General features: G+C 49.4%; 1 protein-coding gene across 1 annotated transcript in view; it reads left to right on the plus strand.

Annotated features, from left to right (window-relative positions):
- Nucleotides 1-14540, plus strand: part of NCBP1 (nuclear cap binding protein subunit 1) — a 41462-nt gene that overhangs the window by 24535 nt on the left and 2387 nt on the right. Inside the window, exons 20-21 of the mRNA XM_032953798.2 lie at nt 3269-3383; nt 6528-6656. Coding sequence (XP_032809689.1) covers nt 3269-3383; nt 6528-6656 — 244 coding nt within the window. The remainder of the gene's footprint in view (nt 1-3268; nt 3384-6527; nt 6657-14540) is intronic.

Here is a 14540-nt window from a genome sequence, read left to right on the forward strand (position 1 = left end):
ACTGCTGCGCTCACACACACACTGCTGCGCTCACACACACATGCGTGTTTCTGTGAGGAGGGCCACAAAAGGTTTTAAGAAACTGATAACATGCGTGCCTGTCAATTTTCGGTTGCCCACAAACGCGGGCGGGACAGCACACGTGGGTATGAAGGCGTGCAGCCGTGTGCCCCCCATCCGAGATGATCTGCCATGCCCCCCCCCCCCACGCCTCGCTATCTTTTGTGTGCTCTTGGGCAGTGCACGTGGCCCAGTGAGCTGATACAGCTGTACGCAAGGTGAAGGCGCCGGGCGCGCTTTACTCGCAGGGTCGTAGGTCGAGCCCGCTGGGGTTCAACGTGCCCCCCCCCCGCGTCAATAGCTGCCACGTTACACTCCAATCCTCGCGCAACTCTTAAATTCTTGCAGGTTGCTTGGCATCACCACAGAAACCCTTGTGAAAGACTCGTTCTTCTGCTCCCTTGCGGGGCCCCATCCAGCGTCGCATCGCTGCCTCCCCACAGAGGCCCGGCTCACGGAGTCTGGCGCCCGGTGGGCGGCAGCGGAGGTGCGCCGCTGTCGCGGAGCCAAGTTCTCTCCTCTCCCTCTGCGGAGGCGGATCTAGACACTTCCCAACGAAGGCGATAGTCCCAACATTTTTTAAAGCTCTTTGAAATCGGGCCTGTATATAGCCAATCGTGCTAATCTTAAATCGGGCCTAGAGTTTTTTTCTGGTGAATATCAATAAAATACCAATTTTCAGGATCACGTGGGGGGGGAGGGGGGAGGGGCAATCGTCCCCATCGCACCCTGCTTGGCCCCGCCAACTGTCCGTCTGCGTGTCTCCCAATCATCCCATCGTGCTTTCTTAAACATTAGATGCAGGGTCGCCACGATACGTCGAAGCTGTGGTTCATCGCACGATATGAGAACCACGATGATTGTGCCGTCCGTTTAGCGTCAAAGCGTGATTGTTGTTATTCATTTTAGGAGTCTGAAATATTTTTCTGAAAAAAATATTTCTACAATAACAAACTCGGTTGTTAAAGTTGAAATTATATTGCTATTAAACATTAAATAGTTTTTTTTAGCGTATTAGGCAAAATGGTGGTTATATCACCCTTTAATTTTTAACGAGGTAATATAATTCATAAGGATATGAGAATATTTTGTGAGTGCCTGGCAGCATGTTCATTATGAGCGTTACAGGCCACACACCTGCAGACATGATGCGACTCCAGGCAGCCGAATGTTGAGGGAACTACGAGATTTTAAGAACCTTCAAGGACTGCTCTTTGTTTGTACTGGAAGCACAGCAATGCACAACAAGCAATCCAATTAATATATGAAATACGATTACACAGTTGTGGGAAACTGTTAGCGCAGTAATCGACATATCATGACATATGATATTGTGTGGTGAAAAATTATATAGCGGCAAGAATAATTTGACGTCTCTCAGCCATCAGGTTAGTAAAAGGGACAATAATTAGAGGAGACTTTAATTATCATGGAGTAAGAATTGTGTTTTATAAAATGAAATAGTTTGGTAATTGTTGATTTATCTGTCCACAATGCAGCAACTGCACTGGTAGCACGAGATCGCAAATTAACCTACAGAACAATGTCAGAGCAGAGGTCACAGGGCACGATGGCGTCCTCCTCGTTATGGCTCACATCCTCTCGCTCCACTGTAACCCCCCCACGTTCTGTGAAGGCTGACTCATCGTAGCAATTAACACACATTTTACTACGGTTGCAAGGCATCATGGGTAGTATCCAAACACTCTAATTCCCTCCATTGGTGTGGTTGTGTACATCAGCCTGAATCTCAATAGCAGCCCTAAGGGCATGTGACTGGGGTCTTTTACATTTTGTGGTAATAAAGCGACGTGGAAAATATGTGGATTTTTCCCTTCTTAGGGATAATTAGTACAGTGTAGCCATCCTGCCCACCATTACACTGTACAGCCCTTCCCGTACAACTGTAGACCATCCATAGAAGGGGAAAATGAGCAAGAGCCTGAAGGCTTGATAAACAAGCTAGAATTTACTCCAGTTTGTGATAAATTCCCTTCAGCTGCCAAATATGTCTGTGACCCAAAACAACATGTGAAATATTACACTCAGGATGTCGGCTCAAAATGAAGTGGTGTTGTATTTAGTTGTGCTCTTGTGCGTGCACGCTCACACCCATGGCACTCTGTGACCAACCCTGTATGGTTTGGATTGTGGGGAGAGTTGTACTACAACATTGGATGTTTCTTTGTATAATTGTCCAATGTCACGTTATGTTACGATGCACTGTGGCTTTCTATATCGTAATAACTAATTCCCAAAACAATGCATCTGTAAAGGTTATGCAGAAGTAAATCGTAAGTAGATGTTTTTTTTTATGAACCTGGTAAATATCCTTTTAGAGTAATGTTTTTTTTTGAAGGTCTACAAATCAAATCGGAGACATTTTCAGAAGTGTTAGTATTTTAAGTTTATCCTGTTTACTTAACCCACATATAAACCAGAATAATAATGTGTTATATTTATCCAGAAATTCTTTACTAAAACTCAAGACAGTATATATTTTTTTTAAACGTCATATTGAAGAATATCAGACTGCCTATGATAACTCTCATAAGCAAAGGTGTAACAGTCAAGGTCCACGTGGATGGTGACTAACCCACGTGTGCTGTACTGCCGTACCCTGCGTGCCTCACTCCTCCGGCAGCTCGGGGCACAGACCACAAGCCGCTGGTCGAAGCAGCCCTGGCTTGGAGGGAGTGGTGGGGATGCCATCTGGAGTGTCTGGAAATTTCTCATTTATTCATGAAGAACCTCATCCAGTCTCAAGATTGTGTAGGAGGTCCTTCACTGAAATGTGTCGGATTTGTGTTTTGTGTTGGCAGGAAACCGAGAGTGCGGTGGTGTCGGCGTTGCGTAGAGCAGCCGTGGTGGCAGTTGTGTCCCTCCGAAAGATATCTTCAATTGCTTAGAGAGCCTGTTGCTATGCACCTCCGATTAGCACGGTTGGCTACGTATGGTGCGATAGAACCATGGTCTTCGGTCACCTGCAATTTTGTTTCATCAAAGCCATCGTATACATCGGGGCACGAGGAGTCCGAGGTCTGCACAGAAGGGTTACGAACCCACTCGGTCTGCTGCCATCCTCTGGCCGCCTCGCAGCCCGGCGGATTTGAGCGTTTTACAAATCTGCACGAGCTACCAAACCCTCGCCTGCGAGGCGCAAACTCCATGGCCCCGCTTATCTCCGTGGTTTCCGCTTTCCCGTCAGGCTCTACGTCTGGGAGATCATCCATTCGACGGTGCGGAAGATGAACAAGCACGTGCAGAAGGTGCAGCGCGAGCTGGAGGAGGCCCGCGATAAACTCGACCGCCACCTTAACCGGGTAGGTGCCTGAGAGGTGCACACAGCCCAGCGCTGACCGCTCGAGTCGTTCACGTAGCTCGTGCGTCGGCGACGGTACAGCTTGTCTTCGTTGGATCTCATCTCGGACCTGGTCTTTTCAATCGTAAAAATAATAGTGCGGTTTATAACGTAAGCAATGTATCGGGTAAGGAAGTGACCGAGGCACAGAGCCAAGCTCACGGTCACCAGAAAACCGGCGAGAGAGAGGAGCCGGGGCCTTTGAGTGCCTCTTAAAAGTCCGTGTGGGTAGAATTCGCGATGACGTTCCAGACGGCAGAAGTGTCGGCCTGGGTCCGTGGTAAAGAGGAGAATGAAAGGAGACTGAGTGGCGCTGCCCAGGGTCGCGATGCCCAGAGTGGCACTGCCCAGAGTTCCACCGTAAGCTGTGGCGTCATTGTGGAAGCGTCTTGTTGTTGGTTTTGTTGCTGCTTTGGCAGCTCTCCACTGATATTGTAAATACAATTACCAATCAGCAAAGTGTCAGCTGATGCCCAGAGAAGGGAATTAATTCCTTTGTTCGCTTACCATTGAATTGCGTTCAGGTGGACTTGACATTGCAGTGTGTGTTTTGTGTGGGCCATGCGTATAAAACAAACCAGATGGGGACACCGGCCACACAAACGCCTCGCGTTGGTGTGCAACCCGGGCTTGCGTCTCATGTCGGGGAAAAGTCCAATCACAACGTAAAGCAACAGATTTGCTCCGCAAGCGGAGAGCACAATGTTAACTCGATTATCATCAGGCATGATCTTTCCACTGCTGAATCAAGACCTCCCGAAGCGTCTCCATTTCTCTCGGTCCCAAGATGCACGATCCGCTAGCTCCGGCACACTGGCTAATCTCGTCAGCACTCCGTCTCCGAGACGGTGGTGGTCCTCACGGGCGCCTTCTTTGCTTTGTCACATCGTCGTTTGTCTCCATTAGCGGCCAGCTCCTCTTCCAGTAACTTGGACTTCCCTAGCCGCCCTCCTCACGAGCCTTTAACACGGCTCTCTGATTCGTGTGTTCCTCTCTCTGTGTCTCAATGTAATTTCAAGCACCTTCCCATGCTTCTGGAATATTTAGATGTTTTTTCCTGGATTTTCTGTTTGCACATGCACAAAGTCACTTTAAGATGTTTTCTTGTTCATGTTTTTTTTTGTTTGTTGCGGTTGCACCCGATTCAAGAGCCGAATGGCTCACAGGGCTATACCAAATAAATGAAACTATGAAAACTAAACTATGCACGCCCTATTCAACGTTTTCTCCATTTTTATGCCCAAGCAATTTGAACGTTGGAATGCCGCTTGTCGTGATCCACTGTAGTTGTCCACACGCTCTCCGTGCGCCTCTCCGTGTCATCGTTGTGATCCCAGCCTTGCGTGCACGCGGGCGCTTCCACGTGTTTTCCCATTGTGTTCCTGCCAACACAACGCTTCAAACTTATCATGCACGTGCAGCATGACCGAGTCACCTGCACCTCGGGTGTCATCGTACACGTAGGGGAGGTGTCGCAGGAGGTCATCGTCACAGTCGCTGGGTAAGAGCAAGACGCCTTGTTGCTACGTAATGCGACTTTATCGAACCGGGGAGAGAATTGCGAGAAATAAGTTCTTGTATAGTTGGTCTTTGGTGAGGTGAGAAGAAAATGGGAACACGCCGCACTTGTGAAGAGTGGCATCTACTCTTTCACACAGCTAGGTTTGACAGTAATCACGGCGGAGTGGGATTTTAATTCTCCATTGGAATCAAATATTGGGTTTTAGGTTTCAAGAGGTCATAATATAGAATTTCTCAGATAACATGAACGCTCTCAAAACAACTCCCAAGTTGTGGGTGATTCGTGCAAAAATGGGAGTGGTGCACAGACGAGAGGGCGCTTAGCGAGGTTGGCATCGGAGGGAGGATCCAGAGTGGTGGGGCGTGCGTTGAGTTCACAGCCGGCAGGGTGAATGAACTCGCGAATACATCGGTCAAAGAGTCAGAGTGCAGGAAATTAACATGACAGATTCCGAGATGCAGCAGTTAGAATCAACATTTCAAACTCTGTGGTGGCATTAGATTAGCATTTGCGGCAGTGAGATGTAATCTCCCGGGCCTGGTACGCAGGAGGGAGGGAGTGGGTTTGACCCCGAACTCCGACGACGCCTGTTGTTTATTTGGAGTCCGTGTATTCTCTCTCCCCATGGTGTTCACGTGGATGTTTCTCCAGGGCCTTTGGTGTTGTCCTCCAAATTTAGAAATATGCGTTTAGATGATTTGGCTGCTGCTATAAATGGCCGGCGTGTGATGATAGAGCCCACTCGGTGAGCTTGTCATGGGTGGTGAGGTCACCTCTGAAAATTAGCGAGCAGCTCTCAGTGGGCTTTAGCTGTATTGAAGCACAAATCTCCAGCTTGACTGGAAAGTCAAAATCTCTTCAGTGTACAGCATGACCTCTCATTATTCCTTTGCCCAGTCTTGTCAAATATGTCAGATCTTAAATGTTGGCAGCATTAAAACCGGTCTGATTTGGCTCTCTCATGGTTGTTGTGTCTGGAATCTCGGTGAGCCGCTGCTCTCCGCCACTTTCTGTGCCATGAATGCTTTTAGAACAAGAAATATTTCATCTTTAAAATATTACATCTCTAAAATTAAACATTTAATAATAGATAGTTGCACTTGAAAAGAGAGGGGTTACTGAGGGAGAATCACCCAGTGGGGTCACGGCTATCGTCCAAAGCTTCAATAACCTTGGTTGTGTTTGTGTCGAGGCTTCAATACAAACATTAAAAGTGAGGGGGGGGGGGTACTGAAGGCATTTGCTCGCAAAGCTTTGGGCATTTGTTGGCACCGGCTCCTCGCCGAGAGGCTGCCTCCCCGCTCCCCGTCTGCGGTTCCTCCTCCTCCTGGCGCCTCTGAGTCGTCCTCTCTTGGAGAGCGAGGAGCGAACGCTGAGGGGCGCGCTACCCATCCAAATTATGATTACATTTTTACTCTGTGCGCGCACGATCCTCATCCAAACAGTCACGTTTCCTCCTGCGGGAGAAACTGAAATCACGCAGCTGGGACCGCGTTGTTGGCGGCGGAGGGGAACGGGTTGTGGTTTGTCCAGCAGCGAAGTGGCGAGCGGTGCCGTATGGCTGCGCTTCGCACGTCGTTTCAGATCGACAGCGACGATGAGGACGAGCGGCCGGAAGACGCCTCCTCGCTTGAGGAGGCTGTGGAGCGGCTGCAGGAGAAGCTGGAGATGGCTCAAAGCGAGCAGAAGAATCTCTTCCTCGTCATATTTCAGGTGGGTCCTTGGCAGCCCAACGCACCGCGGCCTCCCAGCCTGCGCAGCCTGGGATTTGGTTAATGCTGTCATGAATCCTTGTAAAAGTTTCAGTTTGGTGTTTTAACATCTTCTCACACCTGTTTAGTTGCCAGAAAAAAGGGGAAAACCTATTCTCATCCTGTGTAATGTTTACATAAAAAAACAACAAAGCCCTCTCATTGGCTGGCGTCATGCCACGAGCTCCCCCGTGGTGTGTCCACGTTGCCCTGACACCGCCGTATTTCCTCCCGAAGCAATTTTGTTTCCAGGCCGTCGAGCAACCGTTGTGTTGTCCAGTGCCGTGCGGGAGCCACCGCCGTGCCCACAATCGGCTAAACACCATCGCGGCAATAAAGCCCAGCGCCGCCGGGCTCACCAACCAGCCGTGCCGACACCTACACGAGTGTTGGCCAGCACTATGCTGGCTGTCCTGAAGCCAGTGGTGGAAACTCCACATTACCATGTCTGGGGACCGGTCTCTCCACAGGACAACCACCGTTTCTTTCCCCCACTGTTCAGTTTGTTGTCCTTCCCTCACACCTCAGATCAGCACGGGTGGCTACGTACGAAAAAACTTTGGCACACATACAGTGCAACTCATTCCATTGCCCTATAGAGCTGATGAAGAGCTGAATTGATCAGTTCTTCAGCTCTCAGAGCTGTGAGCAGCGCACTCAAAATATATCACTGCCTAACCATAATGCACCTTATGTAACGTTACTTTTTATTGCGATTATATTTGTGTAGACCTTTGTTTTAAATGAATATTTTGGTGTTACTCGGAGAATACATGTTAACGTTTTGAAGACCTGGTACTAGACACAGCAGTAAGAATGAGAAAGGACATGAAGAACAGATTTAGAAGGAGTACAGTATGCCGCAGATTTGTGTTTGTTTTGTTTTCAGTATCCCCCCCCACCCCACTCGTGTGTCTGTAATGTTAAAGAACTTGCAGATGGAGAATTCCAGTTGCGTTTGGCTTTCATCTGTTTTTTATTTCTGATTTAAAATCACTCCGTAAGATTTAATTCTCATTGCAGTGCTGCTGTTTCGAGTGCTATAGACCCCTGTACACTGCCTCACGTAAAGCAAACCTCCACCCTTAAACATCCACCACTAAACCCTCAACGTCCACCACTAAACCCTCAACGTCCACTATTAAACCTAAACATCCACTACTAAACCATAAATGTCCACTACTAAACCCTAAACGTCCGCCACTAAACCCTAATTGTCCACCACTAAACCCCAAACGTCCACCCCTAGACTCTGAACTTCCACCCATAGACTCTGAACTTCCACCCCTAGACTCTGAACTTCCACCCCTAGACTCTGAACTTCCACCCCTAGACTCTGAACTTCCACCCCTAGACTCTGAACTTCCACCCCTAAACCCCAAACGTCCACCCCTAGACTCTGAACTTCCACCCCTAGACTCTGAACTTCCACCCCTAAACCCCAAACGTCCACCCCTAGACTCTGAACTTCCACCCCTAGACTCTGAACTTCCACCCCTGCACCCTATAGGAGAGTGTTGCAGTGCCGCAGCTGGGACGTCTCCGCTGTTTCACGACGACTCTCGCCACTCACAGCTCCGTCACCAAGCTCATTCCAAACAAACCCAAGAGTTTCTCTTGCACAGAAGCCTTTCTTTAGAAAAATATATTATTTAATAATAAAAATGTACGGCCCTTTCTCAGTCCATTTCTGAACGATGGCTTCGCCACGTGTGACATCGCTCATAGGGGTTGTTTGACCATACTTCACCTCGCTGGTGAAGGTGGGGAAAGGGGGAAGGGGGGGGTGGAGGGGAGGAGGCCCATGGCAGCTTCAGATCTCGCTCGCCCGTGATGTGAGCCGTGGCCAGGAATCGTACTCACGGCTCGTCGGGGTTGATGGTGCAGCGCCTTCCGTTTTTCTTGTTTAAATTTTGGATTGTTTTGTTTTGGAGGAGCAGCATTCCAGTTGACGGCTTCAATGTCGGGTGGCTTACAATCTGTCATTTGTGTCCCTGCGCGCAAAAGAGTGATAGCGATCGTGTCAGGCGGCAGGTGGGGGCCCAGTGAGTCGCGTCCGAGCGACGTGGACGTCGCAGCGCGCAGGGACAGGGAGCACATGGTTAAGTGTTAATATCAATGTACATATTAAGAGCTGAAATGACAGGTTGGAACTGGAATTGGGGCTGTTTGGCTGTTCTGTCATGGGTTAGAACGCACGCACGACGTTTGTGCGAGATTTTTGAAGCCCCGTGATGAGGGCAGCCAAAACAAAATGGAGCGCAGACGCAGCGATGAAGGACGTGACCCCGGCGTCGCGTGGGGAGTGGCAGGCCGCGCCGCCTCTCCCCGTGCGCCCCCGCCCCACGTGTCTGTGAAACGTAGCGCCGTGACGGTGAGATGCAAGTGCCCGGACTCCGCACCACCCTCTGGCTGGTGCGAGCCGCCGCCACCCTCTCCGTTGTGCACTCGCAGCAAGAAGGGCCTGGGCTTGATTCCCGATTTGGGCGCCTTGCTGTGTGAAGCTTGTATGTTCTCCCTCCTTTTCTGCGTGGGTTTCCTCTGGGTTCTCGGGTTTCATCATAACTTAAAAAGTATATCGCAACTGGTGTTTGCCAAAAATATCCCAATGTTGAAAAACTACTCTGCAAATTACTCAATTGGGATCACCGCCTACTGCGAAAACCTGGCAGGGCCTTCTTGTCAAAGAGTCTTGAGACTCGGTGAGGCTTTCGTGGGCGAACAACAACGATAACAATAGTAAAACAATTCTGATGAGGCTGTAAGCAGAGCAGGGAGAGAGGCCTGATTGAGTCAGGGGAGAGACGGTGGCAGAGGGTCGTGAGCGATCGGTCTCGGTGACCGGTGAAGGATGGGGAGTGGCAGGGTGAGGGCCTCGAGGGGTCCTGAGTCATTGTTGCCGTCTGTCCCTTGGCCATGGCTTTGGAGTTCGGGGCGTAGCCGTGGCCTGGGACACATTCCAGAGCGAGTCTGCCAGGTTTAACGTAGCAACAACATCGCACGAAGCGCGTCCTCGGAGCCGGCTTGGACAAGTTTCGGGGCGGGTCCCGTTCACCTCCGAGCAATTGCTCACTCGGACGTGCCGCCGTCTGCACAGGAGAGGCTTCACCGCGGTGAAAATGCCCGGGAGTGGAAATCCCCCGGGGGCACGGGGTGGAGGGGGGGGGACTTGATTCCCGTGGAGGCCCCTTTCCTGTAGCCGGATCAAAGTAGGTCTCGACCCTTTGTCGGCAACTTTAAAATAATACACTGAATTTTGATTTAAAGCTTTCGTGACTGCAGTAATTAATATTCTTAGTTTTTTCGGTAAAGTCACGTTGAAGAGAAACAACAAAATAACAAAATATATATAAAACAATAAAAAATTCTCACGACGTTTTGACCATAACTCAAACGGTCATCTTCAGGTGTGTCGGTTTGCATAAATTTATTTTTAAACGGCGCATTTATTTATATAAACCATTTCAGTTCTTAATTGATTGTTCACGCTTACATTGGCTTTCAGACAGCATACATTTTAAAATTTCGTCTCCCCCCTCCTCTTTTCAAAATATAGATGGACTAGTCCTGGGTAAACTGCCAAATCGCTGCGCGTGATGCTAACGTCTTTTTTTTTTATATATAAATAAATGCGCCGTTTAAAAATAAATTTATGCAAACCGACACACCTGAAGATGACCGTTTGAGTTATGGTCGAAACGTCGTGAGAATTTTTTATTGTTTTATATATATTTTGTTATTTTGTTGTTTCTCTTCAACGTGACTTTACCGAAAAAACTAAGAATAATACACTGAATGTTAGGTATATCGGATATATTCAGCGCGTTCATTTGTATAGGGCGATGCTGTGGCTCCAACAAGAGAGATCCGTTGAGAGCTGTAGTCCCTCGCAGTGTGAATAGTCTGCCGTCACGAGGCGGTGCGGAGCGCTTGCTGAGCGTAGACGTCGCCCACTCAACGACGATGACGACGACGACGAGGAGGAGGCGACGCTCTTCGCAACGCGGCCGCCGCCGTCGCCGCTCATCTCACTCCCCCCTGGCGCTGCACCGGCAACGCCCTCGTGCTCCTGCGAGTCGGATCAAGAGGAGAAAATTGACTTTCAAATGAGGCCGACGGGCACCGCTCTCGCCGGCGCGCCATGAAATTAGCGTCGGCTTGGAGAGCCCCCCCCCCCCCACTGTGCGGCTCCACGCCCGCGGCGTGCCAGCCACGGTCCCTCTGCCTCGCGTCGATCCGTCGACTCGAGCAGAGCCTCCTGTACCCCCCGCACCAGGGGAAGTGGGAACTCGCTCACACTCGGGTGCCAAGGCGATTCGCACCGTGTCAGAACCTGGTGCTCATTTGCTGGCACCAGCTGCTGCTGCTGCTCACGGTGCAGGGTTGTTTGGTGCCATCATAAACCCCCCCCCCTCCTACCGGTTGATGTGGGTAGCGCCGGCTGTCGGGTTTATGAACTCGCAGGAGGAACGAGCGATCCTTAGCACAGCCAGGGAAATAATTTGAGGAAGCCCCGAGGGCCGTGCGGTGTTTGTGAAGACGGGCAGAGGGTGCAGGGGGTGCAGGGGGTGCAGGGGTCGTCCCCCATTGGGTTGAGTGTCCGTTGGGATTGGTGTGTTAGGCTGCGTGTGTAGGACTTGGGGTGCTGTGGTTTCCGGGGTGTGTATTATGTTACGGTTTTTGTTGTTGGGCGAGCTGTGTTACGTCGTTGTGCTTTGTGGGCGTGTAAGCCTTGCGCTCTGGCATGTGCCCTATTCGAGTGGTGCAGGTCAGGGTGGAGCCGTGGCACAGTGCTCCGTGGCACGAAGCTCCGTGGCACGGCGCTCCGTGGCACGGCGCTCCGTGGCACGGCGCTCCGCCTTCTGCTAGTTCCGTGGCCTTGCTGGGCCACCGGGGCACGACCGTTTCCTTCACCGATATCTTCTCGCCGTGCCCTCTCCACTTGTCTCTGTCCGTCGCCATGTCTTTCAAGCGAGGCAGCCTCCATCCCGCCTCGCATTTAACATTCGACGCCTGGTCTCATTGCGGTCTTCCTCTTTCCCTCGCGCCTCCGACTGTTCTCTCCACCACCGTCCCTCACAACCGGGGTCGCCGTTTATCCCAGTCCAAAATATTGCAGCTTCCTGCACTGACGTTACTTGGCAGCCTCGGCTATTTGTGTCTCTTATTTCCAGGACTTAATTGTTCCTTACTGCACAAGGATTTCCTGTGAATTGCAGTGTTTCCCTTTCTTATTCTTTAGAGTCCAAGCGTCACGCTAACACATCGCTACTGAATACACCCAGAAGCTGCTCAGAGGTGTCTCCTGTGGTGTTCTTGAGAATTCTCGACATGTCCACTTGTGCTCCTGTTTCACAAAGGGGCGGCAGTTGCCGAGTCTTGTTTTTTATGTCCTTTTTACGCCAAACATCTTAAGCTTCGATGCGGCCAAGATATTTGAGCTGGCTCTTAGTGGCTTTCCATCTACAATGATTGAATTCTTTGTTACCCTTTCTGTTAACTTGACCCGTGTCTTCTTGGTATTGATCTCTCGTGTCCATACCTTTCCGTGGCATATTTAACCTTTGATGCTGTTGTAGCGAATCCTATTCGTTGGTAAAATATCAATGTCACCTGTAAAACACAGGTCACTTTAGACTCTGCCCTGCAGTTGAAATTCCTGCCTGTCATCCTATAGCGCCTCTTGCATAACATACTCCAGAAGTCTGTTAAAGAGAGAGCATGGGACCCTGGAGCACTCCAAGGCCAGTCACACCTGAAACCGGTGCTGCCCACTCCTCCCCCTACTTCACTGATCCGCACTGACCACCATAGGAACGTGGAATTTCCACCACTGGGCTCTTGCAGGGCTTTAAACGGAAGATTGAAGTGCCGATGCCTCATCGTTTCTCATTTGAGAAAATTCTCATCGAGTTTCTGGTTCAGACAGAGTTCTAGTGCCATTTACCCGACTCGTTTTTCTGGGCTTGACGACGGTAATCTTTCCCCGGGCGCTCACGCAAATCAGTATTTTCCTGTTAATCACCAGATTCTCCTGCGCTGGCTCACGTGTGGCTCAAATTACCCCGTGCCTGCTCCCCGGGTGGCAAACTCACGTACTGTACTGTTATCCCCCGAGCACTTTTGCTGGATGGCGAAGCTCACGGCTGCCTGCAGTCCCAAGGCGGTGCACGTCCGCTGTGCGTGTCACAGTGTGTGATGCCTTATTTGGAAAAGCTAATTCCCGGCTGCCAGCTCTCAATTCGCACATTTAACGTTCTCAGTTGGAACGTCACGGGTCTTTGCTCTCTCGCCATCCTTGTGAGCAGCTGTTCCGTGCATATCCCTTAGAGAGGGCATCTGCGAACGTCTCCGCCGTGCTCGTTACACTTTGCCTCTCCGGCGCCTCCGAGTCCATTTTACATTTTTTTATCGACATTGATACCTTTCGAGCAAGCTTCTTATCAAGAGCTGGGATCTCGGAGTTTGTGGCGGTGCCTACCACAGAGGCTTCTGGGACACGGAGTGGACGTGTCGGGCCTGGGGGCTCCCAGACCCGTATGGCAGCGGCGAAAATTGATGAACAATTACACCGATGAGTCCCAATGAGGGTGAAACCGTTTTGTTTCACTGCTGCCGGTTGTTGGGGTGGCCACGTGTTCTCAGTCGACGGTTCTGCATTAGGCCGAGTAATTTTGTTCATGCAATGCTGCACACCTCAATGTGTTGTTAAATGCACGCAGTGATACTTGACCATTCTCACAGCTGCATTGCAGAGATCCAGTGGAGGTTTGTCATCGGCTAATCTTTCACACCTAAAGCATCATATTGTATATTCATATTGTATATTCATATTGCGTATTCATATTGCATATTCATATTGCATATTCATATTGTATTTTCATATTGTATATTCATATTACATATTCATATTGTATTTTCATATTGTATATTCATATTGTACATTCATACTGTGCAATCATATTGTATATGCATATTATATATGCATGTTGTATATTTATATTACATATTCATATTGCATATTCATATCGTACATTTATGTTGTGCATTCATATTGTACATTTATATCGTATATTCATATTGTATATTCATGTTGTATATTCAGAATCAGAATATACTGGAGGAATCTGATGAGTTATAGAGCTCTTTTTCACAGACATCTAGTAGGGGCAGGTAAGAACGTTACAATATTCGAATTTGCATTTTCTGTTTACGGGACAACCCTTACTAATTGGCTGTGTCGGGTGGTGGCGGGTTTAATGACATGTTATACGTGATCTAACCCAAAAAAACTGTTATGGATATTGGTCGTGAAAGCCTACGTGTTAAACTACAATATTACAGTACTGACCCAAAGCAGAGGTGTGTGGTTTTGACATTAGCAGTCAGTCCCAGGAATTCCCATTGATGCAGCGAGTTCACGGGCTGAGGGATGAAGACGCAGTGGCACGTATTCTCCTGCAAAGTGTTTGAGGGTGTAAAATATAAGATGATAACTTGTGTGAGTGGCAGTGCAGTGACCCGTACACTGAACCTGCACAGCTCCAATTCAGAGACTGCAATTTAGAGTCTTTATGTCTAGAGGTGAGAGCTCCGACTGATGGTGAACATTGCTGTGCTGTGCGTATTCCTGTGACGCTTGAGCAGACTAAAGGCTGTCGTTGGCAGCATCGCGAGCTGCTGCTGCATCCTTGAAAGTTTGTGCGTCACGACAAGTTGAATAAGCGCAATGCTGCCACTCGACTGGACAAATACAGTCTCCAGACCATGTCAGCGAGATTCATCGATTCAAATAATTTCATATGCTCACACTCTTCAACATTTAATCAAGGATGAGTGAAAGTGT

Source organism: Petromyzon marinus, chromosome 13 (genome assembly GCF_048934315.1).
Source record: "Petromyzon marinus isolate PM22_M1 ecotype Great Lakes invasive population chromosome 13, UKy_Petmar_22M1.pri1.0, whole genome shotgun sequence".
Lineage (NCBI taxonomy): Eukaryota > Metazoa > Chordata > Hyperoartia > Petromyzontiformes > Petromyzontidae > Petromyzon > Petromyzon marinus.